The sequence below is a fragment of the Temnothorax curvispinosus genome, unplaced genomic scaffold (assembly GCF_003070985.1).
Source record: "Temnothorax curvispinosus isolate PA1 unplaced genomic scaffold, ASM307098v1 QBEX01017878.1, whole genome shotgun sequence".
NCBI lineage: Eukaryota > Metazoa > Arthropoda > Insecta > Hymenoptera > Formicidae > Temnothorax > Temnothorax curvispinosus.
Genome location: NW_020227658.1, coordinates 118239 through 140505, shown reverse-complemented (window position 1 = coordinate 140505; position 22267 = coordinate 118239). Strand labels below are relative to the sequence as shown.

At 41.2% G+C, this 22267-nt stretch overlaps 2 protein-coding genes across 4 annotated transcripts in view; one reads left to right on the top strand and one right to left on the bottom strand.

Moving 5' to 3' along the window:
- Positions 1-43: 43 nt before the first annotated feature.
- On the top strand, positions 44-7517 carry LOC112467911 (facilitated trehalose transporter Tret1-2 homolog). Of its 2 annotated transcripts, none has more exons than XM_025036824.1 (3): positions 44-247; positions 2830-2905; positions 3530-7517. In XM_025036824.1, exons 2-3 carry the CDS (start codon positions 2854-2856, stop codon positions 4909-4911), a joined length of 1434 nt encoding a protein of 477 aa, XP_024892592.1. In that variant the 5' UTR covers positions 44-247; positions 2830-2853; the 3' UTR covers positions 4912-7517. The 2 variants fall into 2 exon arrangements, with proteins under 2 accessions (XP_024892592.1, XP_024892591.1); XM_025036823.1 differs by lacking the exon at positions 44-247 and adding an exon at positions 917-2413.
- Positions 7518-7677: 160 nt separating this feature from the next.
- Positions 7678-22267, bottom strand: part of LOC112467912 — a 28454-nt gene continuing 13864 nt past the window's right edge. For both annotated transcript variants that reach the window (XM_025036826.1, XM_025036825.1), the window contains exon 5: positions 7678-12863. In XM_025036826.1, coding sequence (XP_024892594.1) covers positions 12784-12863 — 80 coding nt within the window. In that variant the 3' untranslated portion in view covers positions 7678-12783. The remainder of the gene's footprint in view (positions 12864-22267) is intronic.

Sequence of the window (22267 nt, the reverse complement as noted above, 5' to 3'; positions counted from 1 at the left end):
ACATGTGCCCAAAAGAATACGGAAGATATCCGATGCTTTGTAAAATCATTAATTATTCTGGTTATATATAGAATATAGAATATATAATGACAATAGGCTCAACGCAAGTGGCAAAGCAGATACATACAAATAGATCGTTATTCAGCGGCGCGGTATAAATATCGCTATTGCACTGCGATGCAAGCACTTACAGTGCAGGCATTGGCAGTGCGAGGTGGCAACATGAAAATAACAGTTAATCTTTATGGTAAACTATAGTAATTATAATTTATCTTATTTTATATTATTATTTTTATATCACTTATTTCATATTACTTATTTTATATAATTATTTTTATATTACTATTTTTATATTACTCAATCTATCAATCTCTCTTTCTCTCTATCTCTTTCTCTCTATCTTTCTTTTTTTTCCTGCAAATCTATTTTTTTATTTGATTTAATTTCTAAAATTAAAAGTTTTGCATTATGGAAACACTCCAGAAATGTTGTTGATCATCTATAAGATTTTCTAACAATATTGCGAAAACGCGTGATGTACTTTCTGCAGGCTAATTAGGCCGATAAGGAATATCCACGCGTTTTCACACACAAAACTTGCAATGCACTACGTTTGCATACGGATGTGTAAAGCGTATATTTGCGACGGGAATTATCAAGGCTTCAAGGCGCGATAACGATTGCCTTGTGCGTTTCATGCGTTTGATTTAGAGGTGGCCAAGAAAAGATTCCGCGGAGAAAAGTTTATAAACAACGATTTTGACGAAAACGCATTGCTATAATTCGCACAAAAATTTCATTATTGATTTCCTTCTATGAACAATTTCCTTCTATGTACGATAATTTCGGATAATACAAATCTCGAAGTAGATTACGATTGTGCAATAATTTATTTAAAAAGAAGAAGATATATATAGGAAAGTAGAAAGTAAAAAGATAAAAAAGACAATCAAAAAAAGAGATTGGGAAGACATTATGTGTTGGAGTCATCTAAGAGACGCCTTAAAATTTCATTAAAAACATCGAAGACATTTTATAAAACAACCAGAAAGACATTCGTGTAACGTTCTCTTAAAAAAACATATCTGTGAGACATAGTGTCTCATTAGACACATATGTTATCTGGGATGATGAAATAAAAATTTGCAATTGCGCATGCTATATTTTGTCAATCCGATAATACACCAATAGCGTGCTCTTATTATAATTCATATATTCGAGAATCGCATATACGCCTATACGAGAATCTATTTCCTTTCACGCAAGTAGAATGTAAACAACGGTTTAAAAAATATGCGTTACAATAAAATAATAATTTCGCTTTTTTAATGCTCTCTTTGTTGTCCACTGTTATTGTCCGTTATTCCATAACGGTTCCAGAGAGAGCGTTGTTTCCAAGGGAGACTATTATATTACAGCTGCGATGCTGTAAAGTGATTAATTACTTATACCAATAAGCTTGTAAAATTGTTATTGCACGTTCGTTACCTGCCGCTAATCAGCGGCAACAAAAAGGCATTATTTATAAATAACTCCGTGTATAGGATTTTCCCTGTAATTAATATAAGATATTAATCCTATTATTTGTATAACGGAAACAATTAAATACGCAATGATCGCGTTTTCGCAGTTTTCTAATAAAATCTCATTCGATCGATACTTAACGCAATTAAATAATATAGAATGTTACCAGTATGTTTAATCTTTCTCGTATAAATATTGCGACATTCGAATTAATTAAAATGGCATTTAAATGTCAAATAGAAATTGTCAGCACAAGTGCCGCGAACGCGGCGCCAATGTTTTCGCTTTATTTTTCGAAAATCTTGCAACAACGTACGATAAAATAGTTACAAATCTTATTGTCATATTAATCGTTATATCATCAATTCTATTAACTTGTCGTATAATGAAATAGATAATCGAGAGACGCACAATGCCATTTCGTACCGAGTAAGTGTACCGATACAATAACGCCACGAGATATTAGATATTGCCTCTTCGAAACGTGCCTACATTGCACAACTCGAAGGATTACATCGTAGCTGTATTATATCTTCATGTTAATTGGGTTAAATTTAAGTCGCTATCTCGAATAATCAAGCATGCGTAATAATTTGCGGATGGCACGTGCACAGAAAAATTATTCGATGTTTATTCTACCTGTCCTTCGTCCGAACTAACTTACTAGTAATAAGCAAACACATTCTCATGTGGAACAAGTGGGGACAGAGAGCGACAGATTTGACACGAATCGCTGATAAGGAAAGCGCTGATAAAGTGACATATATAATCTACGGCGCCATGAATGCGTTCTTATTCCATCTGAAATGCATTAAAATTCGGGTGTCGTTAGGCTCGTGGAAATTCGCCATCTTCTCTGGTAGCATTAGTGCGTTTCATCGTTATCTCTGTAAGCAAAATATCAATTAAAAATTCGTAAAGTTTTCTGCACAAACAGCTTAAGGGACAGAAGTGAAACTAAGCCCTTAATTTGTAAAATTTACTGTGAACATGATATTTTAAAGTGTGTCTGGTAAATTATCATGTTATACTGCCAATATTGATAAATTATTAGTAATCTACTTTGCTCAAAATTCTTTATACAAAATAATAGAACATAGATATATGTATGTACGAATATAGAAAACGGGCTAAGAACCAAGCGCGGTAAATGATGCGCGAAAGTTTTTATTTTTATTTTACATATTATACATATATGTGTTTAGAGGGAAAGAATATACATATTTTTTATAATATCGTATTTAATTTCAATAAAATCGCATCCGTACTTTTTTAATAATAAAAACGTTCTGGTTTTTTCTTCAGTCGTAGGATAAGAAGAAATAAAAGATGGAGCAATCCCGTGTTAAACGGTGGCCTCAATATCTAGCAGCGATTACAGGTAGATAAATATAAATTATTTTTAATTTTTTTTAATGGAAATTGATATAAATGATTTAAAATAATAACATCTTGTCAATAATTTGAACTTTAAAGCGCTGTAGGTACTAATAAAGATTTACGATCTACATAATTAATTTAGAGCAAATTTAGAAAAATTATTAAGAATGCAAATATTATTCCCATTTTTTATATCGGCTTATATAGATGGTTACAAGATACAAGATAAACATCAGTTTGATTATTGTGTTGAAATTGTAACCGCAGACCTTGAAAAGATTTTGGAGTCAAGAGTATCCAAAGTCCGAAGCGTAAGATCGAACACAAGCATTCGCCAAATTAGAGGGAGATTCGCATTTATATCGTAAACGCTACCTTTATTTATTATAGTTATAGTTATGTGTGGCATGATCATTCTCTCTCTCATAACTTATATCTACATTTTCTATACGTAAATAATAATTTAAACCGATTATTTTACATTATCTAGAGAAAATTATGTAATTAATCTTCCTTTTCATCTATAAATCTTTTTTAGAGTCCATTTTTTCTTATAATTCCTACATACAAGAAAATCAGCGGATAACAGTGTAAATTATAATTTATCCGTTCAATTTTACCACAGCTACTCTATCGCTGGCAGCTACCGGATCTCATATAGGCTGGACGTCACCCACCTTGCCAATACTGAAATCATCCGATTCCCATGTCCCGATAACGTCCGACGACGCCTCCTGGATCGCTTCTTTCTACCTTTTGGGCACCATTCCCGGATGCATCGTGGCGGCATTGATCGTAGATCGGCTAGGTCGCAAGATGAGCCTGCTGGTAGGCGGCATACCTCTGTCTCTCTCGTTCATTCTGATCATTATAGCGTGGAATCCCTACGTTCTCTACGCCGCTCGCGGTATCGGTGGTATCGGCCAGGGCATAGCGTACGTCATCTGTCCGATGTACATCGGCGAGATCGCCGACAAGGAGATCAGGGGTACCCTCGGCTCTTTCATCAAGCTGATGGTGACTTTCGGAGAGTTGTACGCTCACGCGATCGGTCCGTTTGTCTCCTATCAATTGCTCGGTTACAGCTGCCTGCTCATCCCGCTGGTATTCTTCATGAGCTTTCCCTGGATGCCCGAGTCGCCGTATTACTTACTGATGAAGAATCGCCAGAAAAACGCGTGGACGAACCTGAAACGTTTGAAACGTTGCGCTTCCCAGAATCAGCTGGAGACGGACATGGAGCAGATGCAGAAGATAGTCGTGCGCGATCTCAGCGATCGCGGCCGATTCTGGGATCTGTTCAGCACGCCTGGAAACCGACGCGCCGTCATCATCAGTATCGGCCTGCAGTTCGTCCTTCAGTTCAGCGGCATCGCCGCGGTCGAATCGTACACTCAGGAGATCCTCGAGGAAGGCGACGCGGGTCTGCCCGCGAGTAACTCCGTCATCCTGTTGAGCGCACTTCAACTGATCGCCGGCCTCGGAGCGGTGGTTCTGGTCGATAAACTCGGCAGACGACCGTTACTCATCACCACCTCTTTTCTAGCTGGAGTCGCCCTGACCATCGCTGGTGTCTTTTATCTCGTAAAATGCCAATTCGGCGTGGACACGCTCGGATACGGCTGGCTGCTTCACTCCTCCGTGATATTCTACGAGCTTATCATCGCTTTGGGCCTGAATCCGTTGTCCTACATGATGCTGGGCGAGCTGTTCCCGACAAATGTCAAGGGCGCCGCCGTGTCGTTGGCCAATCTGGTGTCTTCGTTGCTGGCCTTCATCGTCTCCAAGATGTATCAAGTCATCTCCGACAATTTGGGAGTGTACGCGGCCTTCGGCTGGTTCGCCACCAGCTGCTACATCGGCGTATTCTTCATCGCGCTGATCGTTCCCGAAACCAAAGGCAAGTCGCTGCTGGAAATTCAGGAGGAGCTCAACTACAAGGAGATAAAAAAGAAGAGCGGTGCGAAAGGCGAGCAGCAAATCCAACAAATAAGTACGATTGCTTAGGATTATGATTGCTCGATAGGCGCAAGTAAGGCCGCCGCGATGCTTATGAAGAATTCACGCGGGATAATTTTTAAACGATAGAAATAAGCGATGCGCGTTTCCTGGATTATGGGACGTTTGACAGGGAACCTTGAAGCGGCTGATCGCCATTCCGGTTACGTCCGGATCGATCATAAAAGAGGGCGAGAGATATTTCCAACGATCCTCGGTAAGATCAATTGCAATATTTGAATACACATTCGGATTGACGTATTTCGTAATTACACATTCGGATTGACGTAATTAATTAGTAACGAGACGTTTTCGCTCGCAAAATTTAAATAGAAACGAATTATTACCGTTTGCAAATCATTCGAGAGAGCCGGAGAGCATTCCCTGTCAAAGGTCGACGATTTACACGCTCCTTCATAGAAAAAATTCGAAAGAAAATTTCAAGACTCTCTATGTTGCTAGTTACAGAGTCAGTCCCTTGCGTTTTGATTTGAATCTGCTTTACGAATTTTTTTTATTTTCTACACTTTACTGAAACTGAATGAATGGAATTTGAATCACAATTTAATTATTAGAATACGGAGAAAAGATTCCTCAGAGAAAAGCTAGTTTATAAGATTTTAATAGTTAAGAAAGGGCTCTTATATTCCATTGAAGAAGGCGCTTCGATTGAAGTAACGAGATCGCCAAAGGAGCATTTTCCCGATCTAGATATCATCGTGTGCGATGTTATAATTAGAGAGAACTCGCGATAATGACGTATATCTGTTTGGATTGCATTAATTTACACTTTAAACGCGCAAATAGGTGCCTGTCAGTTGTGTAAACGTTTTATTAATTCGAGAGTGATATCTCACAGTTCAAACACCTTAATTCAAAAACGCGTGTCGAATTACGCAGAATTCGACAGGATAATAATGACGTAAATTGTGCACTATTATTCTTTGTTATCATTATAGCAACACGTGAAAGCCGAGTTTTATTTATACACATATTGCACGCAAGTCGAGTGGAAGACTTCAGCGTACGCAGCAGTTGCAGCAGTTGTCTGTTATCGGAGTGTATTTTTATGTGTCAAAACAAATATGGTTCTTTAAGAACCGATCATTCAACTGCCGTGCTCGCTGAACGTTTTCTTTTGTAGCACTTGTATAGGCGACTGTATATGGTCGTTGTTTGCTCGGTCGACTTTGAAACATTAACTCGATCGGCGAAAAATCTCGATTTGGCGAAGAAATCTCGGCCGAATAATGCGAATTTACAATGTGTCCGGTGGTTTCCGAAGAATCGTTTCAAGGGGAGCCGTTCCTTCGGAAGTCATCGTGCATTCAACGTGCGTTATAGCTAGGGTCCCGAATTATGGAAGAGCAATCTTGCATGACCACCTTTACTCCCTTTTAGGCAGGGTTAAACTGAAGCTTGAGACTGATAGTTTTTAATTAATCGTAAAGTATTTATTTGTCGCTATGGCCGAGCTCCGAACAGGCACAAAGATTTTCGCGGAAAATTCCACGCGGAAAGAATCCGTCGCCTTTAATTCCGCACGATAATGTATCTTTCGCGATAAGATATATCCTTGAACAATTTTGCATCTTGAACGTGATCTGAACGTGAAGAATCTCTGGTGGTATACAACAAGAGTAATTGAAGATACAATAAGAAATAAAATAATAATGGAGAGAGCGAGAGTGGGGTGCAAAGAATCTCTGAAGAAGCAAAAGATATAAGGAAGGAAATAGCAAAGTCCTGTTCGGCGCGACGCTATGGCGATTAGAAACATCTTTCTTATCCCTTTAAGGCAGGGTGCAAAGCAACACTTGATATAACGCTTACGATTAAACGTTATTGAAGAATAGCGCGTGTGATCCGCGCGTAACTCTCAAACGGGTATACGCGCGCACGCCTATATGGCCCTGATGCAAGAAGGATTTAGACGAGCACTGTGGCATGACTAACTTTTATTTCCCTTTCAGGCAGGGTGAGAGACATACGTACGTTATAGAAATAGCTTCGGCGTAGAATATAACTGGCCCGTTATTAGAGTTAAAGACAACACTCGCGCACGTGTTCCGACATGCGTGATTATATACTTACCCGGAGTACCCGGGTTGCGTGCTCCCGCGTGTAAATGGTCGTCAATAATAAACGGTCGTCCGAAACGTGGAAAATCCCAAATTGCTCTCACGATCGACCTGATGGCAGATCCGCGCCCAAGGGGCAAGAAGGGAAGGGAAAGTTTATTCTTGATCCTGCCGACGCGATCCACCTGTTACGTAGACCGAAGAACCTAGATATGTTTGATGAGCAAACAGAGCGAAAGCGTTGAATGAATGGACATCACATTTCGTTACGAAAATAATTCGCGGACAGAGTCGGTTATTCGCCTTTATCATTTACGGCCACGTTGCGCGCGCGGAGCGCGTTATATTTGATAAGCTACACCTTAACTCGAGTGTCAAGTATATGTTCGTGCTATTGCATGACTCTCTACACGTCCCTTTTAGGCAGGGTTCAAACGCCAATCGAACCTCCACCTCGATCCCACAGATTTCTACAATGTAGAAGTTTGCAATTGACGTTGACAAATAAAGAAACTCACCGTTTTGATCTGCAGATATATCGAGTTTTGGCCTTTTTTCTTGCCGTCTCCGTGCACGATTTCGCGATTTCCCCTCTCTCTCTCTCTCTCTCTCTCTCTCTCTCTCTCTTCTTTTTTTGAAACTCATTTCAGAAGGCGGCGCGATTCGGCGAGAGGTCAATAAAGAGGCGACCGCAAACCGGACAACTAGTATGTATATTTTTGCATTATAATAATCTCGTTATACATAAACGTTATTACAATATAGAAACATAAACTTCTTTTTATAATATCTCATTCATTGTAACATCTCACAACGCTTCGCTATGATACACACCTCGTGGTCGAGATTATTATATTACTACTACAATCCCTCGCGTAAAATCTCGTCAGCGTGCCCGGAATACACCACTCGCGTGACTCTTTTTTTTTCCTTGAATAAAACACGCGTGCCTCGCGTACGAGAGCGACAAGATGAAACCTTGCACACAGCTTTTTATCCCGCTTATTATTTAACGTTACGCACGTCGCCCAATTTTACCGAAAAAAAAAGAAAGAAACAACCGCAGATTTATTTGCGTGGCATATTTTATAGTTGTATCCAGACTGCAAAATCGGTTTCTTATTTAATATGCATTGTTTTACAGAGTTTAATCTCACGTCATAAAAATGAACAAGAAAAATAATCGTTTTCAAATCTACCAGGTGCATTTCCAGTATATATTTAATAACTGAAAGGTTTTGACGTAATAGAAGGATAAAAAGTTAAGCCTAAAGATATAAGTTTTCCTTCTTACTGCACGAAAAATAATTACACGAATGCTTTTCGCATTTTTAAATTTAGGCATTATCATCTACGCGAATGTTACATGGAAACATTCAGAAAATATTTATTCAATGTAATTAGATTTTTGAAATCTCTCTCGAGAAATTCGATAATATTGAGCTGTGTGCCTCTCTTACAATCGCGAATCTCTTGTTTGCGGTACCTGGTGGTACTCGGAACTGTAGATGAAGTTAAAATTTTGTACGTTTTATCGGTGCCTCATCTTCTTTTTTTATTGCGAACACATTTTTTCCGCCGACGGATGCGCGTAGCTGCCGGCGCAATAACGAAGCTACAAAGTAAGAAGCAACGAGAAGCATGAGAGTCATTTCTGCTCGGCAATCCCGAGCGATCGGAGAACAATCCGTTTTCTCCCTGACTGAAGTGGGGCTTGTCGCTCGTGTAACGAGCCACGCGCCACGCCGCGCTGCGCGACGCAGAAAATGCCCTCTCCTTCTCTTTCTCTCTCTCTCTCGTAAAAACGCACACACAATCGCGTATCGTACTCACATCGGCACTATGATTGTCAAAGAGAACTGGAGTGCGTGTACTGTACACACGCACAGGTTTGGCACACGCATCTCGTGTATCTCGGAGGGGGGCTTAAATTTTAATCAACGGTGCGACCTCGACAATAAGGGAGCGTTCGTCGTTAATCGTCACGCAAATGCCAAAGTCGGCGCGATTGTATCGTATCCTCGGTGGTATCATAGTGTCGTAGGAAATAAAAACCAGCGACCAGCGCAAATAATTCTCTCTCTCTCTCTTTTGTTTCTCTCGGCTTGTCCTCGAGATTCCTAACGTCCACTATATGAGCGTACCCCCGTCGAATTCGCCCTCGTGGGATCTCTTCGAGACTACCCGGGTAAAAGCCACGAGCGCGCGTGTACTAAGCTATTTATTAGCTCGGTTTATTAAATGGATCTCTCGCGTTAGGCCAAGTGATCTCCAAGCGTAATGCAAAAAAGAAGACGGGAGTGAAGGCTCGTCGCGAGAGGACAGGCTTACAAGTGGAAAAAAGATCCGCTATATAACGTCTATCAAGTGGCCCTAGAAATTGCTAATTATAGGTAAAAAAGGGAAATATCTTTATAGAAAAGATTTTTACGCAACCGCGCGCACGCATGTAGCGACTTATTGTGTTTCTCCGAATCGCCGAGTCGATCGGCGATCGAGAACTATATGGCCGAGGTATTTCCGGCGAGAGATCTACGGCCGTGAGCTGCTTTAAGACTACCTTGACAAGCTTATCAGCGAGATCGGCTGCGCCATATTCGAACGTAACGATCTCCGAGCGCCGATTTTATCTAGGAAAAAAAAAGCCCGACAAACCGATTATCGATAATTTCTAACTTACGCGATATCGCGAAAGATCGGCGACTACGTTTGCCGATTGATTGTGCGACGCGAACGTGCTTGTCAAACTGATCTCCCTTCCACGATGACACAGTCATTTGATGTGTGCGATCGATCGAACCTGCATCGGCCCCGTCGTTAAATAGAGCAAAGGATATCACACGCGATCGGCGAAGTATAATACAATGGTTTTCGCAGTGAAACATAATTTTTCAAGGACGGTTACCTTTAGGAATAGACAGCGAAACGGAGCAGCGCAGAGACGCATTAATTCGGCACACAGGACAGAAAAATTGACGAGTAGAAGAGATTGGTCGCGAAAGATGAAGAAAATTCTTCTTGCCGCTCCTCATTGCGATCGATCTATATCGCGCGATCGTAATATTTCGAAGATATATGCGTATCTTATACGACGTATACGTGTGAGCCTGGTAACAAGTATAATCATGAAAATTCTAAAATTCGCCTGCGATATTTTCTTTTTTTTTTAATCGCTCGATATTCCGCACCGCGTTAATTTTACATCGCGGAAACGGCATTAGGGACTAATTATACATATATGCGCGTGTAAACTCCAGTATTTATAGACGTTATCGTACATTATCTCATTGTCAAATAGAAAAAGTCATCTCGCGTTAACCGTAGCGTTATAATCACTAGCAAACTCGCAGAAATTCGAAACTGTGGCCGAGCTCCTCGAAAAACGATACGTTTTAATTGAAATTAGTTCACGAGAAATATCACATTCGTAGAAAGACAAATAAAAATGGCATATAGCGAAAATTGTGTTTACATCTTAATACGCTTCGCGTTCTAAAAAGAGAAACAATATAATAAATGTCGTAGTTCTAAAAAAAGTAATGTTCATATATCAATCTGAACGATTCAATTTAGCTGGCATTCAACGCGAGAAAGGCTTTCGTGAACGAGAGAGATTTCCACGAAATTCCTATAAATTTCTCCCAACCTTAGCAATATTGGACTCTGTTGTGTCACAGAGAACTTTTGTTGCCAAATATGACGGTTATTTTTCAGCATAAACCTGATTGCATCTATCGGTACATAAACGGTATCCATATATATGGAAAGTTATATTTTATTTTATCGATATATCGCTGATCCTGTCACAAGAGACGTCATCCGTTTCAGCGACATCAGATTCGACCTGACGTTTCAAATTAAAATAATTCCAATCGCGAGCAGAACAAACGGAACGATAAAACTCAATGATAAAAATTCAGAATGTTTTCACTGCGAGTAGCGATGACGTATATATAAAAATAATAGATGGTTTCCTGTACAAAATTTAATAAATTTATGACCACGCAGAATATATATACATTTCGCGTATTTCGCTATAATAAATTACAGATATTGCTTAGTTGCGAAATATAAGATTTATAGGATCGAATTATGCTCGGCAAATATGTATTTTCCATGCTCGTATAGAAAGGGATTACGGAATAAATGTATCGGAAAAAAGTTTCTGCTGAATCGCCGTCGTCATAGCGAAAAATATCCGATAAAACTTTAAGCAATTAGTCACAAAGCGAACTGGGAAATTATAGCGGAGTGAAGAGAATGAAAATACTTGGGCTGTTTCGTGCAAAGCGTGAATTGCATCCTTACTCGTACAGTAATGTACAGGTGTACGTACACACGCGCGTACACGCAGGTACGTACATTTTATTAATCGATTGCCAATAGTGCTCCGTTTCTTCACCCTCTCTTCTACCTATATCGCGCGAATCTGAGCACTTTTTATGACACGTTATTTTACAATTGACAACAACAATTTTGGCCCTTATCTCGATTATCTTCCCGGTGCGCGTAACTACAAACGACTGTTAATAACGAACATTCTTATGTACAGCTTTCTACACGCACGAAAACGTCCAAAGGCCGTCGTCAGCGCGAGGAATCGGCGGCCCGAGAGCCCCCGTTTCGTTGAGCTCGTGTCCTTTCTCGTCCTGGAAGACATGTAAAAAAAGCACCGAGGAATCTACATCCTATGTCCTTTGTCTGAACGATACGATTTCTCGCGGGTCCGCGTAAAATTCACGAAGCGCGTGTTTGATACTCACGCGCAGATCAATTCTCACGCGTATATCTAATTCGGGCCACGTATGTACATCCTTTCGTATTCGAGGAAGGAAATAGACGAGAGGTCTCGTGTCACCGGCCGATTTCTTCGCCGACAGACGGACGGCTAAATGCCACGTCTATGGCACCGCATCCTCTCGCGTGACTTCTAAATCGTTCCTTCGTTGTTCACATTCGGTGTGCGACCTATCGTCGGAATAAATTTCGCAACAAAACTGCGCGAGCTCTCGTCAAAGATCGTAATCGCGCTCCTGAAAAATTACAGCTCACTTCCATGCAGATCAGGCGCTCTTAATCGCATTTATCACGAAAGGTCACGTATACCATAGACAATTGCTGAATTGATTAATGAAAGATAAATGATCACGTTAGAAATCGCCCCAAATTCGATGTGAAGCGTATTTATTCAATCAAATAAAAATTTTACTATTAAGTTTACGTTACTGTTAAGCTTCAATTTAACCGAGCTTCACGAATAATTCAGATTGTATTCTGGATTTTGTGTTTCTAATCGAAGTGAGCCCTTATTGGCGAAGCTTGCTGGAATTGAAAGCACCTAATCTGCATCGATACGAGATATATATATACCAACGCGACGTTCTCGAAACGCGGCAACAATACAATCGACGACGCAACATGGTATATCGAATGTCGCGATCGGACTTTTCGCGAGCTCGTCGCAAATAACGTTTCCGCGACATACATGTACGTCGTATACAGGGACGCGTCTCTTTCGCGTTAAAATGCATTAAAATTACATCTAATCGGAGCGTGCTGCCGATCCGAGACCTACTCGATTTTTCTCACCATCGCGTCGTCTCGGAATTTCTCCCCTGAATCGCCCGGACGTCTTCGTAAAACGAAACGCAGTGGAGATGTTGATTCCTAAACGACGTTGTCCGCCATCGTGAAATTTGTCATCGTGCTTCTCGCTTGAGACTTCTCGTGTCGCGTGGCTGAAGCAAATCGAGATCGACGGACGAGCGGTGCATTTCCGTCCGGAAGAATTCACCTCGTCTTAGGGAGGCGCCGTAACGTTCTCGGGCACGGAAATATCTCTGTTCAGCGAGTTCAGCAGCTCCTCGTTCTCCTTTCGTACTGAAACGATAAGAATACCGGTAAGTAAAGTGAAAAATTTATCTTCTCGAAGATATACGACGTAAAACTAGCATCTCGCGCCCCCGCGCGTTTTCTCAATACGAGCGAACAACGACTACATAGATTTATGTTACTTTCTTCCCGTGTCGCGATAAATTTTTCTTAACTTCGACGGCGAGTTAGATCGTTTAATCGCTCGTGAATCAGAAGTGGCGCAAAATTCAAATTAGCCTTATCGAGCGTTGCGGTGAAACTATATTACAGAAGTTAAATCCGCAAGCTAAAATTAATTAACTGCGAAGAAACACCATTTATATATAGCTTAAAACGACGAAGGATAAGGAGGGTCGTGGTTAGTGGCTTTGAATACAGCTTAAATTTCAATGATCTCGGTATTCTAATAAAAATATTCAATGATTCGGAGTTAGTATTCAAACTTTCATATTTCATATGATTTACGATTGCGTTCGGTCAGCTCTTTCGAGCTGTCGGGTGCAGGATTCAAAAAGCTGCTTTGCGTCAAGGTGATGACCACCACCAGCACCGAGGCTGCCAGAAGAAAGATGAAGGTTCCCAGAACAATCATGGCGATTCGTCGATGACGCCTCGCTTGCTCGAGTTGCTGAGTGTCCTCTATTATCTTCTGCGTCTGCTTGACGTCCACCTTTATTGGGCGGACGGAATCCTTTCGAGGAACTGCGGTACTTGCCCTTCGTGGCCTGGTTTTCTTGCTAACGCTGGCTCTTCTATCGTCTCCTGAAGTTTCACGTCGTCGTCACGTATTAATGTTAAAGCGTCTTCCGCGCGCCCACACAAATTGATCGATACAAGCGATAATCCTTTTCGTGGATGCTTCGAAGCAAAACGCGATATGTTCCATACTTCTTTAATGCATTCGAGCTACGGCATCGCATCAAGTTGAGAAAGTCGAATATTTTATCCGATTACATTTGGATGTCGAGAAAAGACATGAAACATGTTAGATATAAGAAACATTTTAGATATAAGCTCTGCAAAGGCAATATTGATTCGAGATTATTTCTCTTTAGTTAGTTATAAGGAACAAAACATTTTCTTCTATTCGCGGTCATCTTCCAATTTATCTCCTACCTAAAGGAGTCGGTCTGCCGCAGCTGTTCGTCCTCGAGCGATTCGACATGCTGGAACGCCTGCTGGAACGCTGATCGACGTCCAAACTACATCTGGAGCGTCGCGGGGTGCTCGTCTGAGAGTACAGCAGATTAGGGGAAGGCGATCTATCGCCGGAGTCGAGAAGGTAAAGACCGGAACGATCGTCCAGCTGCAAGCCCAGACCGTCGAGAGTGGGTGGATACAGACTGGAACGATGACCTGTCCGTGTACCATCCGGTTCGCCGGGCAGCGCGTAAACATCCTTGGCACGGTTATAGAAACCCGACGACAAATCCTGACCGGTCGCCGCCGCGAAATCGTCCACGTAGAGAATTATCCTCTCGCACGCGGCACTTAACCGTTGATCCCGATCGTCCCGATTATTAATATCCATCGCGGGTGAATTAATGGCCTCGGAAACGCGTCGAGAAATCCAGGGTATCGTTCTTCATCGTCACATTTTCGCCATCGATTGCTTTATGTTTATTTGACTGAGGGCTCGCACTAAGAGATGAATTTTTCCGCGAGGGATTTGTAAGTCTGACACTTATGAAATAACTGATCCATATCCTGTCACATTATCGATGATGCATATCGTGCCTTCCCACGCGAGGGTCGTCGTTATCCATCATTTATTGTCCCTATAGAATCGAACACTCGTAAAGCCCCGTTATCAGCTCGGGGATAATTATTTCTCGAAATAACGAATTGATTTCGCGCAGAAACTTTAGTCGTACTCCCGCCGTTGGCCGAGGGAAAAGATTTTTATGGAGAGTAGGTGATAAATAACTTGAAAGCTATTTATATCGCGTCGTAAAGGGTGATTAAAGTAGATCGACCGCGGTTTTCACGGGTTTTCCCATCTCGGTAGGATAGAACAGTTTCTTGCGTCTTCTACGAACGTCAGCAGCGTGCGAATATTCTTGCAAGAATGCCGTATAAGCACTTCCCATGCATAAGATGTTCACCAGAATCGCATTATATTTGTCAGCGAATTTATTTGGTCTTATCTACGATCTTATTTTATCGAGGAAATGTAAAAATACTTAATTATCCGTAGATTCGTCAACGGATTAAGGACGCTTATTATCATATCGAGCTCTATAAAATTCGATGCGGATATTAAAATTATCTATAATTAAAATAAAATAACTTCAAGTTCGAAAACATCAGAACGACTTTGAAATCTTTTATAATAGATGATTAAACTGTATAACTACAATGCGGATGATCAGAATAATGTTCTTGGCCTTGGTTCTTTAGGACTTTGAACCCGAAGACGTGATGTTATTATTAATTATCCTTAATGTTATGTTATGCAGGAGAGTATCTTATTATAATAAACCCGCCCGAAAAGCAAATGTTGATGCAATGAACACGACTATACGCGTTAATTCTAAATTATTATCGCTCCAATTAAGTGCCACCAAGCATCTCAAGCGGAGGAGACAAAATCGGAGTAAATTGAAAGTACCTCATTACGATTAGAGATAACGCTATCGAAAATTTTTATTTCTCTCGTGTTTATTTTTACACTTCGAGAATATGGGGGTGCCGTGATGAAATTAACCCAAGTTTACGGCGGCGAGTAAAAAACGTAAGCACTGCAGAACGGTAATTATAGAGAAAAAACAAAAGTTCTGAAAGAAGAAGAAGAAGAAGGACAGCTAAAAACGTCGTTGATACGTCCGCGTGGTAGACGTCACCCTTGAGTTTATTGCGACGCGTATTTTTAGCGACGTAGATTCAGCAGGCACCGCCGCGGCCGATCCGCTCGCTGCTGTATCTCTTTTCCCGCGTCCCAAAACCCGCGTGTGCGACGCGCACGCACACACATATTTTCACGTGCATGCCGTTAAATATACTCGGCCAAATATTTAGAGAACTCACCACCCACGAGTGGCGGGCGGCTGAAATTATTTGACTATCGTCGTGTTGGCGTGTAGAACGAAGATGACGATCGATATCTCGCCCGTCCCTTGGCAAAGGTTCCTTGGCAAAGTGATTTCGACGGACCCTCGACGGGTTCGCCTCGCAGAATGGACGGGGCGTAAATGAACGGCCTCAATGGCGGGGGCCGTCAATTTTTCTCTCTCTCTCTCGTTTCGAAATCTATCGCGGAGAGGCCGGCGACCGAAGCATGTCATCGACTCGGCGAAGTGTTCTTAATGATGACTACCGGCTTCGATTTACCGCGTTCCGATACTCGCGGGATCGTGGGATGTGGGATTGGAAAATTGGCATCCGGAAACGGAAACTAAGTTTAACGGTATCGACGGATTCCTTTTGTTGTGTCCGATTCCCCTCCCACATGCCTTCGTCCTTTCCCAATCCACCTTGATTGAGCGCATAATCGAATGAAAAATCTCGCGCTCCGTAAAGCTGGACAATAAAGATTTACAGACATTTCGACTCGAAAGACTTCTGCGGTGCCTGTGTGACAAATTGTTCGGGCGATCATGTTTGAGACCGTAAATGCGATTTCACTCAATTCGTCGTACCCGGCGTACTTTTCTCGTCGCCGTACGGCATTCGAGATTGACTCCATGCAGCGTCGTCTCGCGCGCGCTGAATTTCCCATTGATCTCCTCGCGCAAGGCCAGACACCGGTAATCGATGGTGCTCGGTTACAGATGTTAGCACAGCGAAATATATGGCGAATGCTATGAAGGAGCTAATAACGCCCGGGATATCGGAGATGCGCGGAAGAGCGAATGACAGGCGTAACAGGTGATACAGGCACTTATAGTGTCCGCCGAAACTGCGGATGCTGCGCATCCGCGCAGTTACTAACGGCAATGGTCCATTAATTTCCCAACTAGGCTCTCGTGCCTATCGATGTTAGATCTACGTCATTCGGGTCGCGATAGAGATTATTCCAGGAATTTAAAATACGGCAGCGCCGTTATAATAAAAGTTTTAATAAAGATGTAACACTCGGCGCGAGTGATTCTCAAAGAATTTAAATTTAATATTGATACATGTAAGTGTACTATTGAAAAGTTAATGTAGATCCCTTGTGTTATAAATTTTGACTTAATCTTTCCTAAACTAAAATAATATACGAATAACTTTTTACATTAGTGTGAAAAAAATGTTTTTTTAAAGAGAATTTAATCTGTATAGCTGATTTCAAGGCCACGAGTATCAAACTTGACTTTAAATGTTAAAGCTAAGATGATTTTTCCTCGACAATTTTAACGGCAAAAATGCTGAATCAGTTTGGAAGAAGATGAATCGTAGATTGCTTTCACGGCTCCGGAATGAAACCAAGAATCATACATATACATCAAGTTCTAATATATTCGTGATTAATTAACATACGATTTAGCTTTTGCGTAATTAATAAGTAAAGTTTATAAGTCATTTCTAAAAATAATAATAAATTCACTGTAATTTTAACGTAATAATAAAAAAAAAAGTTTTAAAAATTGATATAAAATGTTTTTAAATCTGTATCATTCTTTTTTATACTTTTAAAATGATATATATACATATCAATTGCAAAACGGTATATTCTAAACTAGTGTTTTTTATAGCATAATTAAAAGAATAGTAATTTAAATATGTTTATACTTTTTAATAAAACATTTATCAGAAAAAAAATCGTAGATATATTTCAGACATGAAATTCTCAGATTCTTTAAGCTCTTACAATTTTCGAATGAAAAGCATACGAATAATGAGAGCTCAGCTTTCTACCTTGGTGCAATAACTGAGGACTAATATTTGAAGCTCGCGAATCGAAGCGAGAATACTCCGAAAGAAGTGATTCCTGTCCGAATAAATGGAACTCGCGCGCATATTGCAATCCGACATTTCCCCGTGGAAAAAAAAGTACTACGAGAAAAAATGCTTTTAAAAGTACGGATATCAAATGATACGCGCGAGACGTTAAAATTCCTGACCTATGTTATTTTAATCGTCGTTATAGCCGCGGCGTTTTAACCTCTCTCTTTTTGCTTCTGTCGTAATTATCTCGAAAGAAAATGCTGTAGACAATGTTATGACAGATTGTATGTTATGATGACAAGTAAAAAATAATCAATCGTATACTTCTTTTTTCACGGGCGAAGATAACCCGAGAGACACGAAATTATCCTGCGCCAGACTTATTTACGTCAGATGTGTTTATTTGTACAAAGCGAGAATTCTATCCTCCAAAATATTCTGTTAGGCCATCCAGATCGACCGCAATGGTCGAACCGCTTTCCGAGTTTCGTGCATTTCAAAAGCGCAATCAAAAGCGCAACTCGAGGCTTTGACCGCAAACTTTGAAGTCTGAATAAACCAACGACTGTACACCGCCAAAGGAGGCATCTGTTTCAACATTGTCCGAAATTTGTGCGAAGGGAAATATTGTCGCGACAACGATGGATACGCTGATGACCAAGGGAAAACGTTTCTCGACGCGAGTGACTCTGAATAAACTAAACGCTGCTGTGTGGAACGATAGATTTACGATCAGACGGAGAGGTATTAGCGTCAACGGAGATGAGACCGTCCTGTCGCTCAATCCGTGGTGCAGATGAATGGAGATGAGAACACGCGCGCACGCGTGAGTTGTCGAGCTCGCTGCGGAAGCCTGAGAGAATAGAATGGGATGAGAAATAGCGCGACGACTGCACGCATCGGACGTCAACATTTCCATTCTAGGGAGCAGAAGGGGTAAATCTAAAATTATCGAGTTTGACACGCGTAGGTATATATGTATCGTTAAAGTCATGAAAACAAGTTCTAGGCGCAAATAAATCAGAGCTTTTAAATCGAAATTGCGTGTAAAAGTCTCATGTCTCTTTTAAATTATTGAAATCAATATACAAAACGTCCATGTTACCTCTCGCGAGATTCATCGTGATTAAATTCACCTTGTTACGCTTATTTCTTACCTATCCTGAAAGCCTTGTTCGGAAAAATAAATTTTTCGCTTTAAACCCGTCCTGTTTCTCAACGACAGGTACGCGATATACTTGCCAATTGCTGTTTACTTTATTGGTCTGTTATGAAGAACGACATGCCCTATCCAATCTAATTTCAGCGCGAGTTTCGACTTTGGTTCGGCTGTCGAAATTAACGAGAACCGCACGTAATGCAATTCCGCCAGGAGTGACCGTTTCGCCGTCACTTCGAAAATCGCGATTGGCATCGACGACTAAACGCGCAGTACCGCCGCAAGTAAAATTCTTCCCGCCAGCGTTTTACGATTATTAACCCAGCAACTTGAGAAAAGGAAGTGGAGGATAACAAGGAGATTACCGGCGCGTTCTTTTACCGAAATTGCGCCACAGTGCGGTGGAAGTGGAGATCGTATATCCCACTGCATCTCGCAGTAAATCTCACAGATTGCTCTTTGTTTCAGTTACCACAGAGCGAGGAGATATAGAAAAGTATCCATCATGATGATATATCGCATCTTTACCTTCAGTCTGCGAGCGTTAAGTATAAGTGCACACAGAGTGAGACAATGAGCTGTCGAGGTGTCACGCTCCAATTCACCGCACGGATCGATCACAAACTGGCAAAGTGCGAGCGTCCTGGAAGGTCCGAAACTTACGTTTGTTTAATGGACTACTCGTGCGGTCCAGCAGCCAACGACTGCTTGGCTGCGCGGACACGTAAGAAATCGCTTGTTCTCCATTTCCCTCTTAATAACGAATGAGTGGAAAAATTGAGAAATCGAGCGAAGAAATTGACCCTGTTTCGGCGCGAAGTCGCTTTGACGTCAGCACACACACACACCGGGGCGTCAAAACTTCTGATGAGCGTATATGTACGCGGTCTGTGTGCGGGTGGTGGGCAAATTTCATTGCATAAGCGGAAAATTATACTACTTGTCGACATCGATGCGCCAAGTGGCGCGCGTATACAAATCGCATTATTTTAATGGCGCCGCTGTAGCGTGAGATCCGGGCTAGTTCCTCGTAAATGAAATTTTCATACACACCGATAACATTACTGCGACGTTCGCTCGAGCAATTTGAAGAATCCATGCGCCGAGGAGCGCTGGAACACACGAGGGCTTTCAAATTACGACGGGAGTATTTACGGCCCACCGCTTTTAATCCTCTAAAATGCGAAAGAAGTTTAAATCTCTCTGCCAAAACCGTTTCGCGGATTTGCCTGCCGATGTTCGGCCAGGATATGTCGAAAATGATATATAAACACGCCTTGGAAATTCTAATGCGTTCGCACCTGCGTGGTCCGCGAGCCAAACTGAAAGATTATTTGACGTAGAAGAGTGCAATCAGATTCCGCAAAATAATATAGTAATACGCAAATACGTACGGTCGTATTAAATTTCACTTTCCAAATGCAAATGGATTATCCCACATTATATTATACACCACATCGTTGCATTCGAAACTGGCATAATATCAAATTTCTCATCCATGAAATGAACGATCCCCCCTTTTTCAAGTCGGCGAATTACAACTGCGATAGTTTCCCTCTAATCAACAGCCTCGCCGAGTAAATGGATAATACGTATCGATATATAAAAAAACTTGTTTTGTAAAAGTATAAAATAAATAAAAAATTATATATAATACATGTTTTAATTGAGAATTGTGCGCGCGTTCAATATCTATCAGTTGGCTCGAATTCCTAAAATACTCACAATCAGTCACAGTCGCGAGAACGTAAATGATTATCATTTCAGACGATGACAACGCGTCAATTCTTCGTGATGCGTCCCAAATGTAGTTCATGTCTACATCTACGATGTTCCGCGATGACACGTAGGTGTCATCTGATCACGCGTGACGACGCAGCGGCCGCGCGAATTGTCGCAGCCCGGCGTTATGCAAATACCGGACGCGTATATAATTTGTGCGATAGATGTCATCTCCTAACTGCACAAGATCGATACACCCTGCTTTACGATATTGCCGAGGCGCCCTGTGTGCAAGCATAATGGCCGGCAAGCGTTACGACCTTGCGAAATAAGCCATATAGTGCCCTTTAAAAATTTTACCCTTCCCCGCTGGTCTCTCCATTTCACTTGTCTCTCCCTTCTCCCCCGCCCGCCCGCCGTGACAGCGAGATAAAAAATTCACGTACTTCGTAGTGCAATTTTACGCGGGAGCACGATGTAAAAGCAATGCGGCATTAACGCGTCAGAGTCACAAGAGTCACAATGCCACCGGTCGACTTTAATACGCGCGGTTTTATATGAAGAATAAATGTAAAACTTTATTTGCCGTCTGATATATAGGTATTATAAAATAAATTCCTGATGGACGTTAACTTGAAACTGAGAATTCGACGAGCGGATTTCCAATCGAGTTCCGAATGAATGTGGGAAATGTATATATGAAGCGGGATTATGGACTTCGGTTTCGAGCATTGACTCAAAGGATTTAACATACAATTGTCAGGTGGAAGTAATTAAAGACCGCTAATTGATTGATCACTCGATCCAGTGCGCGTAAAACGCATGATTGACGAGGAATTGATCGTAATGAATCAACTGCAGCAGTTGTGGGTGTAACCAAATGTCAGCAATGACGATCGCTCTATATCCGTACCTTTAATGACGTGCTACGTCAAAATCGAACGGTGGCGAAAATCAGACCGCGGTTGTTCAGGCCTGACCTGATTTTCGGTTCTGAGCGCGAAACGATGTAAACGCGATGTTGTAAATCGCCGAAACGAGATACCTTCCCGTGAAATTTGCGCGCAGACAGTCATCTTGCGAATTTAAGATCAATACGAGGCCTGGTAATGTTGCCGATCACGTTACAATGATTATAGACATTCGACAGCTATCTTTCGCTGTGTTTCCTCAAATTCGCGTACGTCCAACAAGCGAGAGTTGAATTTGCTTTAAAACAATTAAATTAATCCATTTCCTTCCTATAAAACGGTATAACAGACTAAATGTGTCTGCAAAATAGTCTAAAAACGTATCGTATATCAGATGTATATTATTAAGAGATGTTTTATAATTAGGATGTTAAAGAAAAAGTGAATATAAATTCAGGAACGTTAAAGTTAATAGTATAAACTACTTAATATCCATTAAGATAAAAAGAGAGTGTATCTCACTCTTTTTCAAAAATGTTAAGCTTATCATTTTATTTAACTCAATGATAACGCAACAGTATATGTCGAATGACTGAACGTTACTCTCGAAATTGTGGCAAATATAAACGTTACAAATCTGTGCGACGAAGAATATATATATTCAATTAAAATGTTCTAGATATTGGCGTCGACAAAGCGGACACAAAGGAACGTCGTGTATATCTGGTGCAAATCAATACAGTACCATT